The sequence below is a fragment of the Mustelus asterias genome, chromosome 25, assembly GCF_964213995.1.
Source record: "Mustelus asterias chromosome 25, sMusAst1.hap1.1, whole genome shotgun sequence".
NCBI classification, from domain to species: Eukaryota; Metazoa; Chordata; class Chondrichthyes; order Carcharhiniformes; family Triakidae; genus Mustelus; species Mustelus asterias.
In genome coordinates, this window is record NC_135825.1 from 30,370,113 (window position 1) to 30,397,178 (window position 27,066).

General features: G+C 39.0%; 1 protein-coding gene across 2 annotated transcripts in view; it reads right to left on the reverse strand.

The window, feature by feature from the left end:
* Window positions 1–27,066, reverse strand: part of LOC144511877 (mitogen-activated protein kinase 14) — a 59,494-nt gene that overhangs the window by 15,615 nt on the left and 16,813 nt on the right. For both annotated transcript variants that reach the window (XM_078242300.1, XM_078242299.1), the window contains exons 2-8: window positions 26,430–26,559; window positions 24,152–24,210; window positions 18,656–18,767; window positions 16,124–16,153; window positions 10,827–10,874; window positions 3,245–3,359; window positions 758–829 (exon numbers count right to left, since the gene is read on the reverse strand). In XM_078242300.1, the coding sequence (XP_078098426.1) occupies window positions 758–829; window positions 3,245–3,359; window positions 10,827–10,874; window positions 16,124–16,153; window positions 18,656–18,767; window positions 24,152–24,210; window positions 26,430–26,559 (566 nt within the window). The remainder of the gene's footprint in view (window positions 1–757; window positions 830–3,244; window positions 3,360–10,826; window positions 10,875–16,123; window positions 16,154–18,655; window positions 18,768–24,151; window positions 24,211–26,429; window positions 26,560–27,066) is intronic.

Here is a 27,066-nt window from a genome sequence, read left to right on the forward strand (position 1 = left end):
CAAAGTTGTTGAAGTAGGGAATTCCAGAGAACAGGAGCATGATAGCCAATGCTATGCCACCAGCCAAGATTCAGATAAGGGGGGAGAGCATGGACAACAGGTAGTAGACCCACAGTTTTGAGGAGCAGAGGATGCTCAGATGTAGATTTACAGCCACAGTAGGGGAATTTGAAATTAAGGATGAACATAGATCAATTTACTGCGAACTAATGAGTCAATGTAGGTAAGAACCAGGTTCCTAGGAACTCAGCATTTCCTGTAGAATAGGATGAAGGTGACTGAGTTCTGGACTAAATGGAGATAAAATATAAAAAACAGGCAAATGATTTTCCAGAATAATCGCTGAGAAGTGTTTTGTACCTCTGACAAGGAAGAATTGGTTTTATAAAAATACATTTTGAAATGAAGATGTAATTTACTGCAAAGGCATTTGTAGAATTAAGTAGAGCTGTGTGCAAATAATTAGCAACAAAACAGCACGAAGCTCAGTTCCCAAGGTACCCATTTTGAAAAGAAATCTTGCCTTAAATAAAATCATGAAAACGTTATGAAATCTGTTAAAATGTGAAATGATTTTAGATTCAAGAGGACTGATTCATAAGGCGATAGTTTGTTCAGATAAGTCAATTTAATTCAAAAAATGTAATAGTGTTTAGCTTGAGGTGAAATTACTATATTAGTGAACATCTTTTTCCCCCTGCTCAAACAAGAAAAGTGGTGCTAAGATTTTTTTTTTTTAAAAAGCAATCAAGGATACGGTCAGTGCCTGGAAATAGAGTCTTTCCTGTCAGTAGTTCTGCCATAATGCAGCCAACAGACCAAATATCAACTGGAAATAGAAAAGAAAAACAGAAATTAGTATTTTAATTTAATCCTGCATGGGCTATTTAGGAATGAAAAAAATTACAACTTAAAATTTTCATTTACTTGTACAAATCAAAAAAGGGATTTTTAAAAAAAACAGTTGAAGTCAGTGTCCTATAATTACAGTTTTAGATGTGTTCTCTCTCTACTGTATGAAATATCAATGATAGCTGTCAATTTCAGTTGAACCAACATTACAGTCATCAGGCTGCCAATTGCTATACGACAGTTAATTTTTGAAGACAGCTCTAAGTTGGCAAGTCAGAGAACAGTTGTATCTGCTTGTAAGTGGCAGTCAATGACTAGTCTTTTCTTATGTTTTAAATATCATTTTCCATCTTGATGTAGGACATCTGATTTACAATTGATGTGCACTAAACACACAAAAATATGATATCTACTATATTTCTGTCCAAGGCACTGTAAATTCCTTTGCTTACAACTCAGGTTGAATTAAATTTTATAGAATTTAAACAGCAATAAGTCACTACTGAATATGTGGGTAGCACATCAATAAAGTAAAGTAAAAAGTAAAGTTTATTTGTTAGTCACAAGTAGGCTTACATTAACACCACAAATGAAGTTACTGTGAAAATCCCCTAGTCACCACACTCCGGTGCCTGTTCGGGTACACTGAGGGAGAATTTAGCATAGCCAATGCACCTAACCTGCTCATTTTTGGACTGTGGGAGGAAACCGGAGCACTCGGAGGAAACCTACGCAGACACAGGAAGAATGTGCAAACGCCACACAGACAGACAGTCACCCAAGTCGGGAATCGAACCTGGGTCCCTGGTGCTGCGAGGCAGCAGTGCTAACCATTGTGCCACCGTTCCGCCTACAAAAGTGGGAATGAAGAAAAAACAAAATTCAAAAAGCAACATATGGGAAAAAAAGGACATTAAGCAATTGTTACTAATTTTAACAAGATGAACAAAGCAATTTGTTCCAATTTTAAAAAGAAAGAATCTCTGGTATCAACTTGGGTTCGCCACTAAAATAAAATTTGTAAAACGGACTGTTACAAAAAATGCTTTAAACTTGTCTGTGCAAAACATTGTTTAAAAAGCCTATGTTTTCCATGGCAGCTCTGTACCTATGTGAGAAGTCTTAACCTCAAATTCATGCATATTTCCAAACTAATCACCGTTGAAGAGACATGCGCTAGCAGGTTACAACATAGACCTGTACCATCAACTTCTAGAAAAATGAGAATGCAAAAACAATGACTTCATTTAACCAAGCAGATAGTAACTTGCAGAAGTCTGTACAATTGAGTTGAAACAAGGTTCTGAATATAAGGACCAAGTTTAAAATAATCAAAAGGTTCTGCTTGAATGAACAAAACTACCACAAAGAAATCTGGTAAAAATGAAAATGTAAGATTAAATTATATATTTCTTAGCTTTTATTATAAAAGTCACATCTTGAACAGGTGCACAATAGTTTCACGTCGACAAATGTAACTTCAAACAATACAAAATATAAAGATTTCACTTTTTTGGAAATTTAGCAATTTCTGGCTTTAATTAACTTGTACTGAAAATTCAAATTATGAAAGCAGTTATAGTCACACCTGCATGCTGTAACCTGCAAGTGTAAGTGTGCTAGCTCTAGTTTCCCAAGTTAATGATAATGATTCTGGCAACTAAGACAGACTTGAAGCTCACTTTTTTTGCTTTGGCACAGGGCATCTAAAGAAAACATTTGTACGCAATGAGATTTATGTAATTATTTCTTTACCTACGTGAATCAAACCAGAGCACAGTAAATGGAGAAACTGCTGAAGGAATTACCAAGAACATACGGAAATAAGAGTGAGAGGAGTCAACATAATCCAATAAAAAGGCGAGGAAAACAATTCAAATATTTCCTGTGTTTAATATTTGTCTAATAACATCTTGCGAAGCAAGTCTATGGCAAGATCACCAAAACCTATTTTCATTAGGTTTGCAGTGCTATAACTTGGTCAGTTCAAAACAGACCTAAAAAGGTAGCAGACTACAACTTGGAACAGCTGTATTTAAAACACTGGGAAAATTGTCAGCATGTACTTGTGAAAACATGCATTAGTCAGGTTGAAATTTACAAAAACATAAATGACTAACCCAAACCTGTGGGAAGACTAACTATTTACCCCAATGCAGCAATAAGAGGAATTTTAGCAGGGAAAGAGTGGAGAGAAAACAAAACAATGCAGTGGTTTTCCATGATGTAGAAGGAGAAGGCTGTGATCAGCAAATTAAATTATGCAAAATTCAAAAATCTCTTTCCTCATGCCAGGGACAAAACCTTGTCAGCTAAATTAATATAAACATTAGAGTAATTATTGCCCAGATTTTAAAACACAGAAAATGACTTGTCTATCACTATAATTCACCTGTTTGATTGTAATGCATCCAATTTAGCATTATCTCTGGAGCTCTGTACCATCTAGTGGCTACGTATCCAGTCATCTCATCATCAGTATGACGAGCCAATCCGAAGTCCAAGATCTATAATCATAAGACAATTATGATCATGGAATTTAAAAATTGAAAATTAAAAGGTCAAAATTACATCCAGTTCATAGGAGATCCCTTTATTTAGCAGAGATATAGGGAGGGAACAGTTCAATGATAAATAGGATGATCTGGAAATCCAATCATTATACTGACAAAATATTACATGTTACATTTATCCCAGTTTTCATTACATTTAGGCAGCAAAATAACAGGTACACAATGAGGAGATGGTGGTGTAGTGGTACTGTCACTCGACTAATAATCCAGGCTAATGCTCTGGGAATGGGTTCAAATCTCAGCATGGAATTTAAATCCAATTTGTAAAAATCTGAAATAAATGTCTAGTCTCAGTAATGTGAACTGTAGTTATCACCGATCATCTTAAGAAGTCATTGGTTCACTGCTGTCCTTTGGGGAAGGAAATCTGCCATCTGTACTTGATCATGTGACTCCAGAACCACAGCAATGTGGTTGACTCTTAACAGCCCTCTGAAATGGCCCAGCATTCTTGCTGCACTATTCAAGTATGCCTGCTCAGTTCAATAGATAGCAACTAAAGAAAATACTATTCGAGAACTATTTCCACCCTATACAAAACATCTGAAGTTTCTGTAAAGTGTACATTGCAAAGTTGTGCATCATTAATTCATATTTTATCTTCTAGACAGATCTACTATCACTTTGAAGAACACAAGCGTCATCTTAACATTGGCAGACTTGATTAGGGAACTTAAGTTGAAGTAGCCCTTAGGGAGTAGTGACCACAATATGATAGAATTTACCCCTGCAGTTTCAGGGGGAAAAGCTGGAATCAGATCTAACGGTATTACAATTAAATAAAGGTAACTACAAAGACATGAGAGAGGAGCTGGCCAGAGTTGATTGGAAAGGGAGTCTAGCAGGAAGACAGTGGAACAGCAATGACAGGAGTTTTTGGGGGTTATTCGGGAGGCACAACAGAAATTCATCCCAAGGAGCAAATATGCTAAGGGGAGGACGAGGCATCCATGGCTGACGAGGGAAGTAAAGGACAGCATAAAAGCAAAAGAAAAAGCATACAAAATGGCAAGGATTAGTGGGAAGCCAGAGGATTGGGAAGCCTTTAAAAGCGAGCAGAGGACAACTAAAAAAGTAATAAGGGGGGAGAAGAAGAAAGAGTTTAAGTTAGCTAGTAAAATAAAAGATAGGAAGAGTTTTTTTCAATATGTAAAAAGGTAAGAGGCAAAAATAGACACTGGACCATTGGAACATGAGGCTGGAGAAGTAATAATAGGAAACAAAGAAATGGCAGAGGAACTGAATAGTTACTTTGTATCAGTCTTCACGGTGGAAGTCACCAGTGGGATACCAGAGTTCCAGGAGAATCAGCAGGCACAGGTGAATGCAGTGGCGCACAGGTGAATGCAGTGGCCATCACTAAGGAAAAGGTTCTGGGGAAACTGAAGGGTCTGAAGGTGGATAAATCACCTGGACCGGATGGACTACACCCCAGGGTTCTAAAAGAGATAGCTGAGGGAATTGTGGAGGCATGGTGGTGATCTTTCAGGAATCACTGGAGGCAGGGAGGGTCCCAGAGGACTGGAAAGTAGGGAAGGGAAACACTTTGTGTTTAAGAAGGGAGGGAGGCAGCAGATGGGAAATTATAGGCCAGTTAGCCTGACTTCAGTCATTGGCAAGATTTGAGAGTCCATTATTAAAGATGAGATCGCGGATTACTTGGAAGTGCATGATAAAGTAGGACTGAGTCAGCACGGCTTTGTCAAGGAGAGGTCATGTCTGACAAATCTGTCAGAGTTCTTTGAGGAAATAACAAGAAAGTCAGATAAAAGGAGAATCAGTGGATGTGATTTATTTGGATTTCCAGAAGGCCTTTGACAAGGTGCCACATCGGAGACTGTTAAATAAGTTAAGAGCCCATGGTGTTACGGGTAAGATCCTGACATGGATAGAGGATTGGCTGACTGGCAGAAGGCAGAGAGTGGGCATAAAGGGATCTTTTTCAGGATGGCAGCCAGTGACTAGTGGTGTGCCTCATGGGTCGGTGCTGGGACCACAACTTTTCACAATATACATTAACGATTTGGAAGAAGGAACTGAAGGCACTATCACTAAGTTTGCAGATGATACAAAGATATATAGAGGGACAGGTAATATTGAGCAAACAGGGGGGCTGCAGAAAGACTCGGACAGGTTAGGAGAGTGGGCAAAGAAGTGGCAGATGGAATACAATGTGGAAAAGTGAGAGGTTATGCACTTTGGAAGGAGGAATGGAGGCAGAGACTATTTTCTAAATGGGGAAATGGTTAGGAAATCAGAAGCACAAAGGGACTTGGGAGTCCTTGTTCAAGATTCTTTTATGGTTAACGTGCAGGTTCAGTCGGCAGTTAGGAGGGCAATGCAATGTTAGCATTCATGTCGAGAGGGCTAGAATACAAAAGCAGGGATGTACTTCTGAGGCTGTATAAGGCTCGGGTCAGACCCTATTTGGAGTACTGAGAGCAGTTTTGGGCCCCATATCTAAGGAAGGATGTGCTGGCCTTGGAAAGGGTGATGTGGAGATGCCGGTGTTGGACTGGGGTAAGCACAGTAAGAAGTCTCACAACACCAGGTTAAAGTCCAACAGGTTTATTTGGCAGCACTAGCTTTTGGAGTCTCGCTCCTTCATCAGGTGAGTGAGGAGTTGTGTTCACAAACGGGTAATATACAGACACAAACTCAATTTACAAGATAACGGTTGGAATGCAAGTCTTTACAGATAATCAAGTCTTAAAGGTACAGGCAATGCGAGTGGCGAGAGGGCCATGCACAGGTTAAAGAGGTGTGTGTATTGCCTCCAGCCAGGACAGTTAGTGAGATTTTGCAAGCCCAGGCAAGTCGTGGGGGTTACAGATAGCTGATAGAAGTCATGGGCATTCAGCCTCTGATCTTCGGGTAAGCGTTCTCCAAGGGGCCTTCACAACACATGACAATGCAGAATCACTGAGCAGAAACTGATAGCAAGTTCCACATACATGAGGACGGCCTCAATTGGGATCATGGGTTCATGTCACACTATCTGTAACCCCCACGACTTTCCTGGGCTTGCAAAATCTCACTAACTGTCCTGGCTGGAGACAATACACACCTCTTTAACCTGTGCTTGGCCCTCTCTCCACTCACATTGTCTGTACCTTTAAGACTTGATTACCTGTAAAGACTCGCATTCCAACCATTATCTTGTAAATTGAGTTTGTGTCTGTATATGACCTGTTTGTGAACACAACTCCTCACTCACCTGATGAAGGAGCCTGAGACTCCGAAAGCTAGTGCTGCCAATAAACCTGTTGGACTTTAACCTGGTGTTGTGAGACTTATTACTTGGAAAGGGTCCAGAGAGATTCGCAAGAATGATCTCTGGAATTAAGAGCTTGTTGTATGAGGAACGATTGAGGACTCTGGATCTGTACTCGTTGGGAGTTTAGAAGGATGAGGGGGGGATCTTATTGAAACTTGCAGGATACTGCGAGGCCTGGATAGAGTGGACATGGAGAGGATGTTTCCACTAGTAGGAAAAACGAGAACCAGAGGGCACAACCTCAGGCTAAAGGGACAATCCTTTAAAACAAAGATGAGGAGGAATTTCTTCAGCCAGAGAGAGTGGTGAATCTGTGGAACTCTTTGCCGCAGAAGGCTGTGGAGGCCAGGTCATTGAGTGTCTTTACGACAGAGATAGATAGGTTCATGATTAATAAGGGGATCAGGGGTTTGGGGATGAGAAAAATATCAGCCATGATTGAATGGCGGAGCAGATTCCATGGGCCGAGTGGCCTAATTCTGCTCCTATGTCTTATGGTCTTAACATCCAATGCCTTAGAACAGCAAGGTTGAGGTACAAATTCCCACCCAAATTGCCAAGCTGAGTCATATAATTGGAGTATTGATAGGGAGGTAGGTGGCAGGCAGGTGGGCGAGCACAAGAGAGAGAAAATGGGAGAAAAAAGTTGATTATTCTACCTACCGGGGCGGCACGGTAGCACAGTGGTTAGCACTGCTGCTTCACAGCTCCAGGGTCCCGGGTTCGATTCCCGGCTCGGGTCACTGTCTGTGTGGAGTTTGCACATTCTCCTCGTGTCTGCGTGGGTTTCCTCCGGGTGCTCCGGTTTCCTCCCACAGTCCAAAGATGTGCGGGTTAGGTTGATTGGCCAGGTTAAAAAAATTGCCCCTTAGAGTCCTGGGATGTGTAGGTTAGAGTGATTAGCGGGTAAATATGTGGGGATAGGTAGGGCCTGGGTGGGATTGTGGTCGGTGCAGACTCGATGGGCCGAATGGCCTCCTTCTGCACTGTAGGGTTTCTATGATACTAATCAGCAGGGAAAACAGGCCGCAAAGAAGTTTGCAAAGCTTTCTGGTGATTTGTTGCCAAGAACTGCTATTTGATACATTTCATCCAACATCATGAGGGCAGCAAGTCTCCAGGCCCTTGCTAAACGCAAGACCGTGACCAACATAATGCATGAGACAAGAATTGCCAAGGCGCATGGCTACTGTATGGAGATTCACATTTCCCATCAGGAGCTTGAAATGGAAAGTTAGCATTGGTCATCGATGAAAACAAAGGTTAGACAGGTTCTTGTGAGCACTGACAAGCATCTGTTTTCATTGTGGGTAATGGGTGGGGCAGAGAATACATAAGAGGAGGATAGATTTACATGCCACAAGTATACAAATTAATGGGGAGTAGGCCACACGACCCTTTGACCCTGTTCTGCCATTCAATGAGATCATGGCTGATACAATTGTGAGCTCAACTTCACTTCCCTGATTACACCCGTCTACCTCTGCCGATAGACCAGAATATTTGAAGTGTTCAATGTGCTTTCATCAACAGTATTCAAGATATTTTGTCATTTTGTTAAAAAAAATGAATACTTGTTATATCTCCACGTTACCTATCTAGGACAGCCAGCATCCTGTAAGGAAGTCTTTACATATATACAAGTTAATTGCAGGAGTCAGTCCCTCATGGCTAAAATTCTCTCATCTTGCCCACTGTGGAAATTATAGCAGGAGACACAGAAACTGTGGCGGACCACTTAAAGGTCCATTGAGCTGGATCAGGAATTTCCGGTCTTGGGATGCACGTGGCCAGAGAATCCTGTCCAATGTCTTTAAACAATGGTTGTTTCAAGCCATGCTATTTAATATAGAAGTCACACGTTGTAAAGTTAAAATCTACAACATCCAAAAATATGGTCACAGCATCAGAATGGTGAAACTGATTATATGACTGCATGTCTTGTCGGAAATGACTGCTTTGATCTGAACTGTTGTCCAAGTCTACTCCCACTTAGAAGAAATCCTGGAATATCTCTTCACAACTGATCTGGGACATTCAGTGCTGTGTCATCTGTCAGTTTCCATGTGTCACGGGGGGAAAGAGTTGAATAGAAATGAACACCATTGTTACATCCAAAGACTGAATTTGAGAAGAATAAGGTTCTGGATTTTTATTTTCAGGATAATTCAACGTATTGCACAAGTCAATTAATGAATCACTTTTGTTTCCCTTCTTTGTAATTATAACTCGTGTAAATTTGGCTATTAGTTTTTGATTTGATTTTATCATCGTCACATGTATTAAAGTGAAAAGTATTGTTTCTTGCACGCTATACAGACAAAAAATACTGCTCATAGAGAAGGAAATGAGAGAGTGCAGAATGTAGTGTTACAGTCATAGCTAGGGTGCAGAGATCAATCAACTTAATGCAAGGTAAGTCCATTCAAAAGTCTGACAGCAGCAGGGAAGAAGTTCTTGAGTTGGTTGGTACAAGACTTCAAACTTTTGTATCTTTTTCCCGAAGGAAGAAGGTGGGAGAGAGAATGTCCGGGGTGTGTGGGGTCCTTAATTTTGCATTCTGCTTCTCAGTAAAAAGCAAGTGATGGACAGACCACTCAACCTCTAGCTCCAAAGATAATTACGAATCTACAGTCCACAATTGTTTCCATATTATGCTTAAATTTTCAAGATCCAATCTTGGGGATATACAAGTAAACTTGTAAATATTACCTTGTTGCATTAGCAGAGAAAAACATTGCAATGAGATGTGCTAACTGTCTGGTGACAGAAAGGAATCGAAGTGTACAAGGTTTATGTCATGCAGATGGATCAAAGGAAGTTGTGAAGAAGGATGGCATTGGCATCCCCGTTAAGCACCAGAGGTCAAGGTAAGGTAACAAAGTGCACTCAGTGATAACATTTCCTTGGAAGACTTCAATGCCTTGGGTAGGATGCTTAAATGAAGGCTTCTTAAAAAAGCAAAATACTGTACATGCTGGGAATCTGAAATTTAAAAATTCTGCAAATATTAGGCAGGCATGGCAGCATCTGAGGAGTGAGAAACTGTTAACTTTTCCCGTCTTTCATCCTCGGACTTGAAACAAGACACTGATTAGGCCTCATTTAGAAATCCAGTTTTACCGCTCACATGGTAGGTGGCATACAGGTTTTGGAGAAGGTTCAGAGAAGAGCAACTGTCAGATAATTAATACAAAGGTTATTAACTACAACAAATAGCTAACAAAACTAGATCTATTACTCTGGAGAAATATTGATTTTAAAGAGACGATTGAGATTTTTAACAAAGTAGATAGGTGTTTTGAGTTAGGTTAGAGGGGCCAGAGTATAAATATTACAAGCATGGAACTAGGTCAGATGATTGGAGGTGTTTTTTTTTCAGTAGCTGACTTATGGTTCAACTGGTGAATACAGATTTGTTGAAAAAAAAGAGAGAAACTTGAAGGGTTTCTTGAATGTGGTTGACAATTAAATATAGTTAGTTATTATGGGGTATTTTCTGCACATCACTATGGTATTTTGAAACATTTAATTGCTTTTAGGAGCTGGAGAAGAATTACCCGGAGTATTATTTCTATACCAAGGGTTTTTCTGGGGGTTTTTGTGGATGAGTTTCTAACACATAACTTACACTATCAGTTAAAAAAGTCTCAATGAACCAACTAAATTGTTCCTGTCCTTTGCTTTATATAAAGAATATGAAAATTAATAACATTTTATACAGCATTTCCACTTGGAGAAGTTCACATTTATTGTAGAAAGTTGTTTGTGCAATTATAACATAACATTGTAAGTTATTACCACCAGTGATGATTTAATTGCAATTTAATTGTGATCTAACTTTGGGGTGAGAAGAATTTTTTTTTGAAGAGTTGTTTTGAAGACTGTATTTACATATGCACTACATCATCTGCAGGTCCAGAAGCAATTTAGCTCAGACATACCTCCTTTGTTAATGATTCCACTTAATCAAACTAAATACATTTCAATATTAGTTTATTTTTTTCCAAGATTTTACTATCTCAAGTTACCCATTTAAGAACAGATAGCTAGCTATTCTTACATCCTGGTCCACAAAGCAACTGACCAACAATTTAACTGTTTAGAATATTCTGTCTCCTTACCTTTAGCTCACAATCTTCATTCACTGCTAGATTGCTGGGTTTCAAATCCTGCAAGAAGGAATAACTTTTTTCAAATGACCTTGCTAGGATGCTTTTAGCGCAAGTGAATGAAACATATTCTGAACCATTCCGTTAACTATAAGCTAAATTCCAATGGTAAAAGAAGAACCTGCATAAATGAGGGTCAAGACAATATCCTGCCTTTTTCGCCCATACTGACAGCTTTACATTAAATATGGTGGTCTCCAAGCTGATGGGCCCAAGTAACCAATACTGCTTCTATCCCACATTTCCAAATAGATTGTCTGACCCAACATTTACAAAAATTTTCAAAGCTCATTTTATTTAGGGCATAATCTTTAAAATGTAGCAATCTTTCATGTACTATGATACAAGCATAACAAAAAGATAAGAATCACTGGAGATGCTCATTAGTCAAAATATTTGCAAGTTCCTGTTATGTTGCATATTACAAATTTCCAGTTGGCCCTATTCCTTGACCAAAGAGCAACAAGCTTTCAGACAACTGGATTCCCTAATGCTCATTATTAAAACAATTGACTCTTGACTAAATAATTTTGTTTGAAATTTAAACATCTTCAAATAATTAGGGGGAAGATATGCAAGGGCCCAGGTCAATGTTCTGGGGACATGGGTTCAAATCCCATCATGGGAGCTGGTGGAATCTGAATTAAAAGTGAGTCACCATAATAGTGACTATGAAACTGTTATTGATTCTTCTAAAAACCCATCCGATTCATCAATGTTTAGGGAAGGGAAATCTGACATTCTTACCTAATGTGGCCTACATTTGACTCTAGACGCACAGCAATGTGGTTGACCCTATGCTCCCCTCTGAAATGGCCTAGCAAGTCACTCGAATCAAGGGTAATTAGGGATGTGCAACAAATGCTGACCTTGCCAGCAATGCCCACATCCCAGGAAGAATATTTTTAAAAACTCGCCAAGTAGAAACTGTTGCAAGGTTAACCAAACTGCTCTCAATTACAGTTTCTTTCCCAAAAGTGCCAATGAGGATAAAATGTTAAATCACAGGTTCCTCCAAAAAGGAAGACATCTCAATACAACCTCAAGTTGTAGCTATTATCTTCACCTCACCCAACTAGTTTGCTGCTTCCTTACCAACAACATCGACAGCCTCTCCTCCTCCATGTAAATTCACCTAGCCACATTCCTGGACATCTAGTCTATCTCGTGATGCCCATGGTCTCTTACCATCCACATGCCTATCCACATTCTTCTATCCCACCTCAGCAAACTTAGATACATTAATATAGATGGCAAATAGCTGAGGCCCCAGCATTGATCTCTGTGGCACTCCACTAGTCATAGACTGTCAACTTGAAAATACCTTGTTTATCACTATTCTTTGCTTCCAACCCATTAACCAACCCCCATCCACCCAAAACTCAATCTTCCATATTAACCTTTTGTGTGGCACCTTATTGAATACCTTTTTAAAATCCAAGTATACTATATATACTGGCCTTTTTTTATCTAACCTACTAGCTGAATCCTGAAACAAACTAATAGATTTGTTAAACACCATTTCCCTTTTGTAAAACAATGTTGACATTGCCTGATCATATTAGGACATTTTAGGCGCATTCAGACTTCCTTAATAGCAGATGTTAGTACTTTCCCAATGACTGATATCAGGCTAACTGGCATGTAGTTCCTCATTTTCTCTCTTATCCTTTCTTGAATAGTGGTGTTACATTTGCCAACTTAAATCCACTGGGAATGTTCCAGAATCTAGAGAATTTTGGAAAATTATAACCATGCATCCACTATCCCTGCAGTTACCACTTTTAAAACATTTGTCGAATTTTACTCAAGTTTCACGAATACTTTTTCTCTACTGATATTATCTCAAGCAAGTACTCCCTCCCAGATGACACTAAGATTGGTGGCATAGTGGACAGTGAAGAAAGTAATCTCCAATTGCAACGGGATCTTGATCAATTGAGACATTGGGCTGACAAATGGCAGATGGAGTTTAATTTAGACAAATGCGAGGTGATGCATTTTGGTAGATTGAACCAGGGCAGGACTTACTCAGTTAATGGTAGGGCGTGGGGAGAGTTACAGAACAAAGAGATCTAGGGGTACATGTTCATAGCTCCTTGAAAGTGGAATCGCGGGTGGACAGAGTGGTGAAGGCGGCATTCGGCATGCTTGGTTCCATCGGTCAGAACATTGAATACAGGAGTTGGAACGTCTTGTTGAAGTTGTACAAGACATTGGTACAGCCACATTTGGAATACTGTGTGCAATTCTGGTCACCCTATTATAGAAAGGATATTATTAAACTAGAAAGAGTGCAGGAAAGATTTACTAGGATGCTACCGGGACTTGATGGATTGAGTTATAAGGAGAGGCTGGATAGACTGGGACTTTTTTCTCTGGAACGTAAGAGGCTGAGGGGTGATTTTGTAGAGGTCTATAAAATAATGAGGGGCACAGATCAGCTAGATAGTCAATATCTTTTCCCAAAGGTAGGGGAGTCTAAAACTGGAGGGCATAAATTTAAGGTGAGAGGGGAGAGATACAAAAGGGCAATTTTTTCCACAGAGGGTGGTGAGTATCTGGAACAAGCTGCCAGAGGTAGTAGTAGAGGCGGGTACAATTTTATCTTTTACAAAGCATTTAGATAGTTACATGGGTTTAGAGGGATATGGGCCAAATGTGGGCAATTGGGATTAGCTTAGGGGTTTAAAAAAAAAAGGGTGGCATGGACAAGTTGGGCCAAAGGGCCTGTTTCCATGCTGTAAACCTCTATGACTACTAGCATGTAATTTGCATTTTCTATTGTGAAGACAGGCAAAATATTTATTCAATGTCTCGACCATACCCTCATTCCCCATGATAATTCTTCTCTCTCTGCCTTTAAGGAACTAATGTTTACTTTAGCTACTCTCCTTTTTATATACAGGTCGAGTATCCTTTATCCAAATGCTCATGGCTGATTGCATTTTGGATTTCAGATGATTTTAGGATACAGCACATAAACTTAGATTCCAATTATCTAAGTTTAGTCTTGCTATAGTCTAAAATAAATAAAATGAGTAGAAAGGATGTACCACCGAATAATAAATACAGGGTACCTGAAAATGTTTATTTTTGATACGTTTACCACAAAAATATCAAAGTAAACAATGCAGAGAAACAAGTGGACTACCAATGCTGAAGGTCGATGAGGTTAAAAAAGGTGCAATTTTTGGGTGTGTTTGGATTTTGGATTTGCGGATAAAGGATACTCAGCCTGCACTTGAAAAAGGACTTAATCAGTTTTTGTACTAATTTTTTAAAATTACCAATTTTATTGTGGCCCTTTGCAAATTTCTAATCCTCAGGTTTACCGCTATTCCTTATATTATACTGCTCTTCTTTTAACCTAACCAACTTGCCTCACTGCACAAGACAAGATTTAAAATAGATTAATCCCTAATCAGTTCCACAATATTTTGGTCCAGGAAATTGTATTGTAAGCATTCAATAAACTCATTTATGAGGCCACCCTTAATAATTTGATTGGTTTAGCCTTTTCCACACAATTATTACATTGCTTTTGTAAACCCTCCAATAACTCCTTGCTTAATTCCTGGCCTGTTAAGAAGCTGAAAACTACTCACCAGCATTTTATGAACCTTGTTATTTCCTAATTTATACCCATATGATTTATTTTCTGATCTGAGCCATGATCCCATCTCACTACCTTGCCTCCTTTTCCATTCTGTCCGGCTCTCTGAAATCTTGTATACTCTGAAATGTTTCTTAATCCTGAGAATTAGATCTAACCATTTCTCTCCAATTTGTGTCACGAGTCAATTTATCTTATTCAAATACTTTGTGCATTCAGACACTTTTTTCAACTATTATTTACATTGATCTTATTTGCTCATGCACTATTAAACTCCACCCCTTCCTATCCCATTCTACTTGTCTTTGCCCAAATTGTTACACTAGTTTCCTGTCTCAACTTATCTTAAAATTCTAAATCTTCTTTCACCTGAATCCTCTCCAACAGACACTCATTAAATTAAAGTTCTATCTACAATTTGTCCAACCTTACCGTCAACTTCGCTTTGGAAATCCTGGTTTCCAGTAAGTATTTATTCTTTCCCATTCACTCATTACCTGCTAAAGCTAGTAATTTAATATCTAGCATACTGACTTAACCTTCCACTCTGAGATCCAACCCAACCCTTCAGGCCTTGGTCTCCTGAAGAATACCTACGTCTCAAGACATCACAAAGCAAAGACAAGACCCAACTTATTTTCACTACCCAAAATGTTTCCTATCCCCTTTCCTATGCCTCATTCATCTTGGCCACAGACACTATCCATTTGATCACTGCTGATGTTTACCCAAATCTTTTCCACCTGCACTTCTTAGCTTGCTTATTCATATCCCTCAGAGAAAGAATGTGCACTCCACAATCAAACAGAAATCATACCCATAGATGCAAACTTTTGGACAGCTTAAATTGAAGGGTTTCAAATGTATGCCAGACACCTAACTAATACAAAATTAAAAGCTAGGGTCCCTGAATGCTCCACCAGAAGTAGGACAACAATAATTGCTTTGTAAACTAGATCTACATACAGACAATGAACACAGGCCTTCACAGTGGTTCCATATTTTTTATCTTAATTCATTCTCATACTAACAGTATGCAGAAGGAAAACTAAGGCGTTTCAGCTTTTCTTTCCTCTTTCACGCACATGAACATGCTTCACAGATGTTCATGTAGACCACAAGAAAAAGGAATTGGGTATCTGTCAAAACAAACTGCCTTGGCCACCAGACACATTAACAAAAAAGATGGCGATTCTTGGTTTAAAATCAAGAAACAAAATGGCATTGCAGCCATCCTATGCAAAGTCAGCTCAGCAACTGTCCCGCTGAAGTCTCTTTCCACCCCGCCCCCCCCTCCACCAACCTTCCTCAGAAGGATCACAACAAAACTTGCAGAAGCAAAGCTGCATTGTTATTGATTTGGTGAAAAATACAGGTCACATGCAAATACTTGATACAATGAGCAACCATCATCAGGTCTTAAATTGAAATTAACTTATTTGCAACTACCCTCACCTACACAAATAAAACTAATTATAGCATTTAAGTGTCAACTAAATGTTACAACGGTCAAAGGAATCTGATACTGTCTACATAGATTTGAAAAGGATCAATAACTACTGTCCTTTCAATGCTTCTATAGATAGCAGCTAATAAAAACAATAGAATAAAATTCACAGCATGAAATACTTACTCTATGTATGATTCCAGCTGAATGAATATACTGTCAAGAAGAGAGCAAAATTAGATACTGTTGCAGTTTTAAGTCAACATAGTTCTACAAATTAGATATTCATTTTAATTAATACCTAATTGCAATGACATATACAAAATGTAATTTCTAATGAAGGAACCCATGTTAACATAACATGGGTCTATAAGGCTATTAAAGTTACTGAACTGAAAATACTAAATCAATTACTTGGCTTGTGAGCAAAGTGTTGATGTGGTACAATCCTTTGATCTGCTTTTGCACTTGCTATTGGGGATCCATAACTAAATAAGGACATGCATTAGCTGAGAATTAGTATATCTAAGACAGTATTCATTCAACATAAATGGTGCCTGTAAGACATGATATCTCAGGTATTTTTGTTATGCAGCAAAATTTTTTTAATGTCTTGTATTTCTGTTTGAGTAAAATGTAACCAGTTGCGGCCTGGACCAGCATTCAGAGCTCAACACCAGGTGGTAAGAACATGGAGTGCAGAGGACATCAAGATGAAGGAAGAGGTCTGATTGAAGACATAATCGCTGAGGCGGATATTGAACTGACTTAAAAATAAAGGCTGTCTCAACTAAACAGGGACACATACACACCCATGTCAAGACATGTCACTGGGGCATTGGCTACAGAAATTAACCTAGACAATGGCTTCTGAAGCACGTTTGAATGGCTTTCTTCTTCCTTTACAAAGATACAGAAATCATATCCATTGCTGCCAGGTACCTGAAGACATCTACTGCTGAGAGCAGGAAACAACTGCATGCAGGTGGTCCTTGCATGGCCAGGGTGGGACTAATAATCCAATTGGATAATGTGATTTAAGACATGACCTTATATATTGAGGGACCAGGATCAGAGAGGGGTATAAAGTCACAGCTCTCAAGGATATTGTTGCTGCAGCCAGGAAGTATGAAAAGTCAGTCATGGGATGTTACCCAAAATAACGCCTTCAGCCAACTGATCACCTGGGAATGAACTTCTGCGTGCCGGTGTTACTGAGCAACTGGTGTTGGTGATTATACTATTGCTTAGTGGGTTAAGAAAGGTTCTCCACAAAGTGGAAATTGCACCCAAAGTTGTTGTTTCATTGATATGGGGTCCACACCTTAGAGGGTAGTGAAATCCTCTGTTTAAGAATCTTGCATGCCCTGCAAAATTATCTTATCAAACCATAATAGACAAATTATTAGAAAAAGGATAGACAAGATATATATTGTCCAATTCAGGACTGCATTCAAGCAAGCTAAGCCATAATAAAACGGATAGTTTTAACATAATATATTCTAGAATACAAACTGCTTTATTTCAAGGTTTGAGGGGAAAAAAAGAGGGTTGAGGAAGAGTGTATTTGGATTGTGAATATGGATTTTCAAGAAGTGTTTAATAAAGTACCACATAATGGACTGGTTAATAAAATTGAGCCCTGTGGGATTAAAGAAAGAAAGGCAGCATGGATTTATAGAAAAAATGACAAAATAAAATGATTAGTAGTGAATGACTGCTTTTCAGACTGGATGAAAGTAAATAGTGGTGTCCCTCAATACTAGAATTACTGCTTTGATACATATTAATTATTTGGACTTGGGTATAGATGGCATAATTTCAAATTATGCAGGTAACATCAAATTTGTAATTATAGTATCAAGTGATGATAGTAGCAGCCTCAGAAAGATTGGTGAAATGGGCAATTACATGACAGATAGTTTTATGCAGAGAAGTTTGAAGTAATGAAGCAACAATGATATAAACTAAAGTTTAGGAAAAAAAGGCTGGGGGGGGGGGGGGGGGGGGGAGAGAGAGAGAGAGAGAGAGAGAGAGAGAGAGAGAGAGAGAGAGAGAGAAGGGTGTTCCATACTAAAGTTTAAAAAGCTATACTAAATCTTTATAAAAGATTGGTTATGCCTCAGATAGAAGGCTATGTCCAATTCTGGGCACCACACTTTAGGAAGACTTTGGACATGTTGATGGGGAAATATACTGGAATGGTACCAGTGATGTGGGACTGGAGTTGAAATAGTTTTCTTAAAGCAGAAATAATTAACAGGAGTGCTCGGAATTGAAGGATTTTAATAAAGTAAATAGGTGAAATTGGTTCTGATAGCTGGTAGGTCAGAAAATCGACAATTTAGATTGAAGATATTTGGCAAATGAACCCAGAGGGAAGCTGAAGAAGCGATTTTAATCATACGTAGCAAGTTATGATCTGGAATGCACTGTCTAGAAGTTTAGTGCATTCAATAACAACTTTCAAAAGGATGTGGATATATTGTTAAAGAAGGAAATAATTACAGAACTATGGGGAAAGATAGTCAGACTGTTGGATTCAACTCTTTCAAAGACCGAATGGTATTCTTCTGTGTTGCATAATTCCATTCGTTTTGCTCATAAATGTACACATATTAGACTCCTGTCAACTTCATCAAATCAGTCAGTGCCCTCAACAGTGATTTAGATCCAGAAAGGGAAAATTGGAGAAACGAGGGGAGAGAAAATTTTCACCTTAAGGCCCCGAAGTATCTGATAAATTAGGAACTGTACATGGTCATCCGTGAGCTTCTGACATTTAACTATATTGTTTAGGTCTGCTCCCATTAGGTTTGTCACCAAATACCTGTGTAGAAAACATCAAATTCAAATTAGTTATACAACGAAAAGTACATTACACCATGCAGTGGTCACCTCCTCTGCAAAAATAAAACATATTTAAGTAAATACCCTCAGTCTGTGCCGTGCCTAGTTGAATTCTGGGATACCACTATTGACAAGGCAACATACAGTACTCACAACAGCAAACTCTGTCTCTTAACCAGAATCCATTGCTGGGATGAGGGAAACACATTCATCATTGTAAAGCTCAGGAGCAACTCTCAGGTATTATTCTCTTAAATTTGAATTATAACACCATCACTATAAAAGCAGTTTCGGATAAATTTACATGCCTGTGGTAATAGTACGCCAAACATGTCATGTCCAACTTCATTCCAAAATAAACTCCAGCACGATATACCGCATTGTTAAAAATTATTTTCCTCAGTTTATATTAAATTTAAAAAAGCAGAATTTAACATGGAAATAAATTTTTCAAAAATTAGCACTTCACTGTAGCTAAATTAGCAAGAGGATTGGCCCTCCACCTGTAACTCATCAGAATGAGAAAGCGACCCAATTCCACCATACATCCAAGCAGACCAGGTAGATGAGCGGCAACAGAACTATGACTATACAGCATGCTTCTGCACACATTCTAGGTCTGTTGCAATCTTCTGTTCAGAAGTCTCAAGATCACATGAGACATTTAAACAGAAATCCAAGACCATGCATTCTTGGCCTATTAACAATGTGCAGATGCCGGTGTTTAACTGGGGTAGGCACAGTAAGACGTCTCACAACACCAGATTAAAGTCCAACGGATTTATTTGGTAGCACAAGCTTTCGGAACGCTGCCCCTTCATCAGGTGACTCACCTGATGAAGGGCCAGCACTCCAAAAGCTCATGTTACCAAATAAACCTGTTGGACTTTAACCTGGTTTTGAGAGACTTCTTACTTGGCCTATTAACAGCATAGCAGACCTGATTACACAGATTTTGTTCCCTACAAAGGCACAAAGAGAATTCCCCTATAAATAACATGTAGTTTCAATGCTCTGAAGGGGATGGGAGCGGTTTGTACCCCAACATACAGGGTTCTCTAGTTTTGTGGGACACTTATTGCATTTACAAACAAGGACTATATGTCTAGTACTGTATGAAACCATCTTGAGAACATATAATCTCATAAAATTACAAAGGTAAAAATGCCAAGATTTTTCAGGTTCGAGTAACTCACTCATTAGAAATTGAATAGCATAGTTGAGATTGTCACTGCTTTTCCTCCATTTGTTTAGATTATGCTCATGTCCTCCAAGCACTTTATAACATTAAGAAAAGGTGTGAAGTTTAATGCTAAACACCGACGTATTCATTTAGAGTTTAGGAGCTACTTTATAATGAATATACCGGATTACAAAGCACATTTTCAGCATTGTTTCTTTGTCAAAACTAACTTTAAAAAGTGAAATTCTGTACTTCAACAAATAAAATGCAATTAAATTGGAATGGTTGGGAAATGGATGGCACGGAAACAACAATTTTGACACCCGATACCTTAAATCTAGCCCAGAGTGATGCCAACTGCAAAAGTCAAGTTTGATTCATCTTGCATTTTCAATGGTTTCTAGTTATAGAGTAATAGAATCACAGAGGTTTACAGCATGGAAACAGCCCTTCGGCCCAACTTGTCCATGCCACCCCTTTTTTAACCCTTAAACTAGTCCCAATTGGCCCATATCCCCCTCTACCCATTTTACCCATGTCACTCTCTAAACACTTTTTAAAAGACAAAATTGTACCTGCCTCTACTATTATCGCTGGCGACTTGTTCCAGACGCTCGCCACCCTCTGTGAAAATATTGCCCCTCTGGATCCTTTTATCTCTCTCCCCGCTCACCTTAAATGCAGTTTTATACCCCCGTACCTTTGGGAAAAGATATTGACTATCTAGCTGATCTATGCCCCTCATTATTTTATAGACCTCTATAAAATCACCCCAAAGCCTCTTAGCTCCAGAGAAAGAAGTCCGAGTCTATCCAGCCTCCCCTTATAACTCAAACCATCAAGTCCCAGTAGCATCATAGTAAATCTTTTCTGCACTCTTTCTAGTTTAATAATATCCTTTCTATAATAGGGTGACCAGAACTGTACCCAGTATTCCAAGTGTGGCCTTATCAACGTCTTGTACAACTTCAACAAGACGTCCCAACTCCTGTATTCAATGTTCTGACCGATGAAACCAAGCATGCCGAATGCCTGCTTCACCACTCTGTCCACCTGTGACTCCACTTTTAAGGAGCTATGACCATGTACTCCTAGATATCTCTGTTCTATAACTCCCCCCAACACCCTACCATTAACTGAGTAAGTCCTGCTCTGGTTCGATCTACCAAAATTTATCACATTTATCTAAATTAAATTCCATCTGTCATTCGTCAGCCCACTGGCCCAATTGATCAAGATCCCGCTGCAATCCTAGATAACCTTCTTCACAGTCCACTATGCCACCAATCTTGGTGTCATCTGCAAACTTACTAACCATGCCTCCTATATTCTCATCCAAATTATTAATATAAATGACAAGTGACAGTGGACCCAGCACCAATCCTTGAGGCACACTGCTGGTCACAGGCCTCCAGTTTGAAAAACAACCCTCCACAACCACTCTGTCTTCTGTCATCAAGCCAATTTTGTATCCATTTGGCTACCTCACTGGATGCAAATTCATGTCATAAAGCGGACTATAATCCAGCCCGAAATTATTAGTCATACCCAATATATATATATTGTGGAACGACACCAAGGATGACCATTAAAAAATATAAATTATACATTTGTGCATTTAACTAAAGGGTACGCCAATATTTCCCCACATACATCACTCATGCTTTCCTCAACAAATCATTTAATAATAACATCCAATGTTAAGAATAGGAGTATTCTGCTCCTGATGCACAATTTATTTTTGTTTTTTAAAAGTGAAAGCTCGATCAAGGATGATGAGAACTTGTAAAGTGCATGGATTAATGGGATAAATAAAAGTGGCAATTTAGACATAGGGAAACCAATTTAAGAGGAAGAGTGCTTATTTCCCTTATTTTGGTTTTAACTGTTTGAACTCTGTGGCATTCAAAAACAAAACGAGATTGTTAAAAAAAAATCCAGAAACAGTAGACACCAATAGATAACACTCGTATCGCTTTTCACATCAAATGTAAAACTGCTGATGGAGTGTACAAATGAGGGGTTTAAGCTTTGAGGTGTAAAGTAGTCCAAATGCAAACAAATTATTTACTCTCATCTCCCAGAACTTTTCCTTTTCTGCCCCTGTTGGTTACGTGTGGCAGAACAGATCTTCATTGTATGTTTTTATATCCTCATGCCTATTTCAACTGGACCTTGGCTGAAAAAAAGCTGCCCCCCCCCCACCCCCCTGGATATTTGTTTGCGACCCCGGGACAAAAGAAACCACTTTACAGTTTCAGAAATTGTCAAATTATCTCAGAGGACCTCCTGGCAATCACCTGGAGACTGCCAGCCTAACTTCAAAGGGATCCACATTGATGATCTTTTGCCTTTGATAACCCAGGCCTACCAGCGGAGACAAAGTCTAAGAAACATCCCTTTTAACCCAAAAGAGCAGGGATGTATAGCAGTCCTGGAGACCCAACCTATTCCAGACAATGGATTTGCATGCTTTATTGAAGAACTTGTGGAGAGTTAAGGTCACGTGACACAAGCCTCTGTTTTGTTGAAGTTAATATGGCCTTGCTGAGTTGCATAGCCCAGTTTGCTGTTTTAACATCCAACTGCCAGGCCACATGGAAGGAGCTCTGCCCAGGTTGGACATCAAGCCCCATTTACTCTACTTCTGCTGGAAATGCTGCATCATCACCACAAAACTGATTATCTCTGTCTGCCTACCTCATCTTTTGAAGTCAACACCACTGGAAACGTGAATTTTACAACATCAGCTTTCAGCCTGCTGACCTCCGTGGAAGAATATCACATTGAACTTTGATTCTGCCCTCTTGAACACACGTGAATCAATATTTTCTCTGTGGTCTCTGGACTATAAAACCTTCTCTCCTCTATCCCTATCTTTACTCTATGAGCGCGATGGGAAGTTGCAAATCATTTTCACGTTTTGAATGTGTGCAATAAACTAATCCTTTAAGAGTTCATCCTACCTTAAGTTTGCTGTGGGGTGATTAGCAGAAATTGGATCACACAAAATTTGAGGGGTTGGGAAATAGACCACCGCTTATTCAAAATAAACACTTATTTACAGATGAGCGATGAGGGGAAAATCTAGGGCTGTTTGAATAAATCGCCCCCCCAATAACATACTATAAATATGATTTTTTCTTAATTTCCATGATGGATTTATTGTTTTTGCAGACTGTTTCCCCCAGTATTGAATCTGCAATGGTCAACATGTGAATAAGTGAACATTTTCCATGAGCTGCACTTGGCTGAGGAGTTGAATCATCTTCAAAATGCCTTGACAGCTGTTAGATGGAAATGTTAACTACAAACTGATGTACAATGCATTTTTAGGAGTCTGTTATTGCTGGCCCTTTTGATTCCATTCTCTTAAAATGTCTCCACATGTAGTGATTCAAAATAGCTCACCCTATCGGCACGTTAGCACAGTGGGGCGGCACGTTAGCACAGTGGTTAGCACTGCTGCTTCACAGCTCCAGGGACCTGGGTTCGATTCCCGGCTTGGGTCCACTGTCTGTGTGGAGTTTGCACATTCTCCTCGTGTCTGCGTGGGTTTCCTCCGGGTGCTCCGGTTTCCCCCCACAGTCCAAAGATGTGCGAGTTAGGTTGATTGGCCAGGTTAAAAAAAAAAAATTGCCCCTTAGAGTCCTGAGATGTGTAGATTAGCGGGTAAATATGTGGGGGTAGGGCCTGGGTGGGATTGTGGTCGGTGCAGACTTGATGGGCCGAATAGCCTCCTTCTGCACTGTAGGTTTTCTGTGATTTCTGATTTCTATCCAACAATCAAAATCATTAATCATTTATTGGTCATTTTTAAAATATTAATATCCAATTGTTAACTAACTAGAATTGGTACAACAAATGTTTGAAAAACGCTTCAACAGTGAAAAGAATACAGCTTACAAGGCTACAAACAGCTACAGATAAAAAATGCATGCATTACTTAGTCATGTCCTCTTTGATTTCCTCGTGTTAATTTACAAAATGCTACGTCCACACAGGAAGCCGCTTTAATTTAAGGGAAAGGTGGCTGATTTAAAAAAGTTAGGAAATAACCAATCCATTTTTTTAGGACAAGGAAGGAGCTTTAGTAGAAAATTGCCGTTATGCCCAAAGTCCTGGCTCTGCAAAAAAAACTTCAAAAAAAGCACCACTAATTTATAAAGTGGCATACTTACACATCTGTAAAATCTTCCAAAGTTGTTGCTGGCGTGAAAACATCCAATAGGCCAATTACCTATGAAAATAAAAATCTAAGTCAAGGGGTAACATTCAAAACATAGAGGTTTTATTTAAAATGAAAAATCTCAATTTTATAACCCCTCTGCACCTTCAGTTGGGATCAATCCTATTTTTTCTGCTAATTATTCAGGCACCAGAGACATCTTTTTAGCAAAATCTTCTGGAGATTACAAATATAAACTGACCTTTTCCATCCACAACGATGCTGTAAAGCAAATATGGTTAAATTGTAATGAGAGGCCAATCCCTTTGCTGAGCATCACTCTAGTTCTCCCTCTAAACCCTTGACAGGTAGGATCCATGGAGCAGAGCAAATAAAAAGATTATGCAACTTTAGTTTTCTCCACCCCAAAAGAAAAGCAAACGGTTCTTAAGACCAGCATGGGTTAATGGACTATTCAGCAACTTGCAATTACATAACTCAAGTTGGATTTAAACTTTGAGAGAAATGCTGGAATACCTTTAAATCAAGCTTAGCTGAATAAACATGAGGCAACTCTGTACATATGGAAGCAAAATTTCCAAATAGAAAGTCACCACATCTGCCAGCTAGTCTTTAATCTTGAGGCTGTGAACCAAAAATTCTCAAACAAGGGCAAAAAGCAAACAGGAATTGTTAAGCAAGTCTAAAAAAACAGTATGGCCTTCTGATTCACTTGCTAAGACAGAACAAAATAGGTCTTTCTTTGAAAGACCACAATGTTCTTCAACTACAAGATGGCATTGGGAACCATTCACAGGGTCCAAATATAGGAAAAGAGGCTTCAATTTTACAGAATCCCTACAGTGCAGGAGACGGCCATTTGGGCCATCAAGCTTGCATTGACAACAATCCCACCCAGGCCCTATGCTCATAACCCCACATATTTACCCTGCTAACCCTCCTGACACTAAAGGGCAATTTACCCTGGTCAATCAACCTAACCTGATCATCTTTGGAATGTGGAAGGAAACCAGAGGATCAGGAGGAAACCCACGCAGAGACGGGGAGAATGTGCAAACTCCACCCAAGGCCAGAATTGAACCCGGGTCCCTGGCGCTGTGAGGCAGCAGTGCTAACTACTGTGCCACCCTATTTGTACAATACCTAAAAACTGTTTTTAAAAATCTCTTACTTAATTGATTTTATAATTAACTTTCCACAAGAGCCAGAGGTGGACCTTTGTGCATTGCAATTCAAAAGATAGGGTATTAAGGTAATGCAAAAATTGAAGAAAAGTGCTCCAGAGGAATAGGAAAGTGGTGTAGAGGGTTTCCAAACTTGCAGTTGGTGGTGTATACTGTGGTTGGAGAACAGTGAGAGTGGTGATTGAGGATGAGATATTGGTGAGGGGTGTTTATAGGATTTGAAAGTGGTTAAAGTGAGAGTGAGATTTAGGACTAGCAAAAGTTGTTTCACTACGTTGGAGAATGAGAGTGCAGTTTTGGGATTGAAGAGTGTGTCAGGCACAGCATAGCGCCATGTGTATACAACACCTTATGTTGCTAGGGAAGTGTTCCCAGGAAAGGAAATATGGGATGACAGAATACTTGGACACCACAATAACTGGAAAAGAATTTTGATTGATAAATAGAAATAGGTAGGTGGATTGGTAACCAAAGGACACAGATTTAAGATAATTGACAAAGGGATCAGGGAGGAATGGAGGAGATTTATTAAAATCGTAACTACAATCTGGAATCCAATGTCTTAAAAGGGTGTTGGTTCAACGGTGATTTTAAAAAGGGAATGGGATATATACTCGAAAGGAAACATCTGCAGGGATAAGGAACAAAGTGGGATAACTCTCAGAGCCAGCACAAACAATATGGCGAATTCTGTGATGGATGATTTTATAATAAATCAGGACAAAATTTAAACAAACGCTTTAAGATGAGAAGTGCTATTACAATAGCATCACCTAGACACTTCCCTGCTCTAAGCCAGAGTTTTGAGTTATAGCAAATTCACATAATTCCTATTAATTTATATGTCAGCATTGCTGCGAGAATGTTAAGTGAATCAGATAAAAAGGGCCTACTTTTTAAAAAAATGAAAATTTTCATATCCACTAGCACAGTATTCTATTCCATTTTTTAAAAAAGTGGTCGCAATGTTATTTTGGGAATGAAATTCCACACTGCACTGAAAAATGTAATTTTCAACACCTAAAAAATATTTTAACTTCAACAGTTGTTTTGAATAACTCAACCTCAATTACACAGAGTACTTACATTTTCATGTTTCATATGTTTCAACAATCGTAGCTCTCTGTATGTTCGTTTTGCATGAATGATAGATTGAAACGGTCTGGAAAGTTTTTTTACTGCCACACGTGCAGTTGATTTTGTGTCAAAAGCAGAGCTACAAAACACAAGGAGAGCTCATTAATGTTCAGCTATCACTATCATCAATATAATTGCATTGCTCTGAGCTCAAAAACGAAACTGAAGGTTAGGCCATTAACCATTTAACCACTCAGACACTTCCAAGTTGTGTGCGATACTCAGCATTAGCTTTTTCGCAATCAAGCTGGTTTCTCTCCCTCAAAAAAATAAAATCAATTTAATATCCTCAAAAAATATTTTAGAAAATAAGTACATTATATTTTAACAAAATAGCTATGGAAAACTGTAAAATGAAAGATGTCTTCCTTAAAAGATCATCTATCCCACATTCAGTGTCTCCACATCTGAGCTCAGCGAGTTCAATATCCTTCAGTACAATTGCAACAGCTCACATCCAATCTTGGAACGGATGTTTAAAATTAATGCTGACTATGCTACCTCTATAAAGCTTGCATTCGCAATCAGAAAACAGAACATAAATACACCATGCATCACAGGTCACTGTCAAGTCAACAGGAACGGA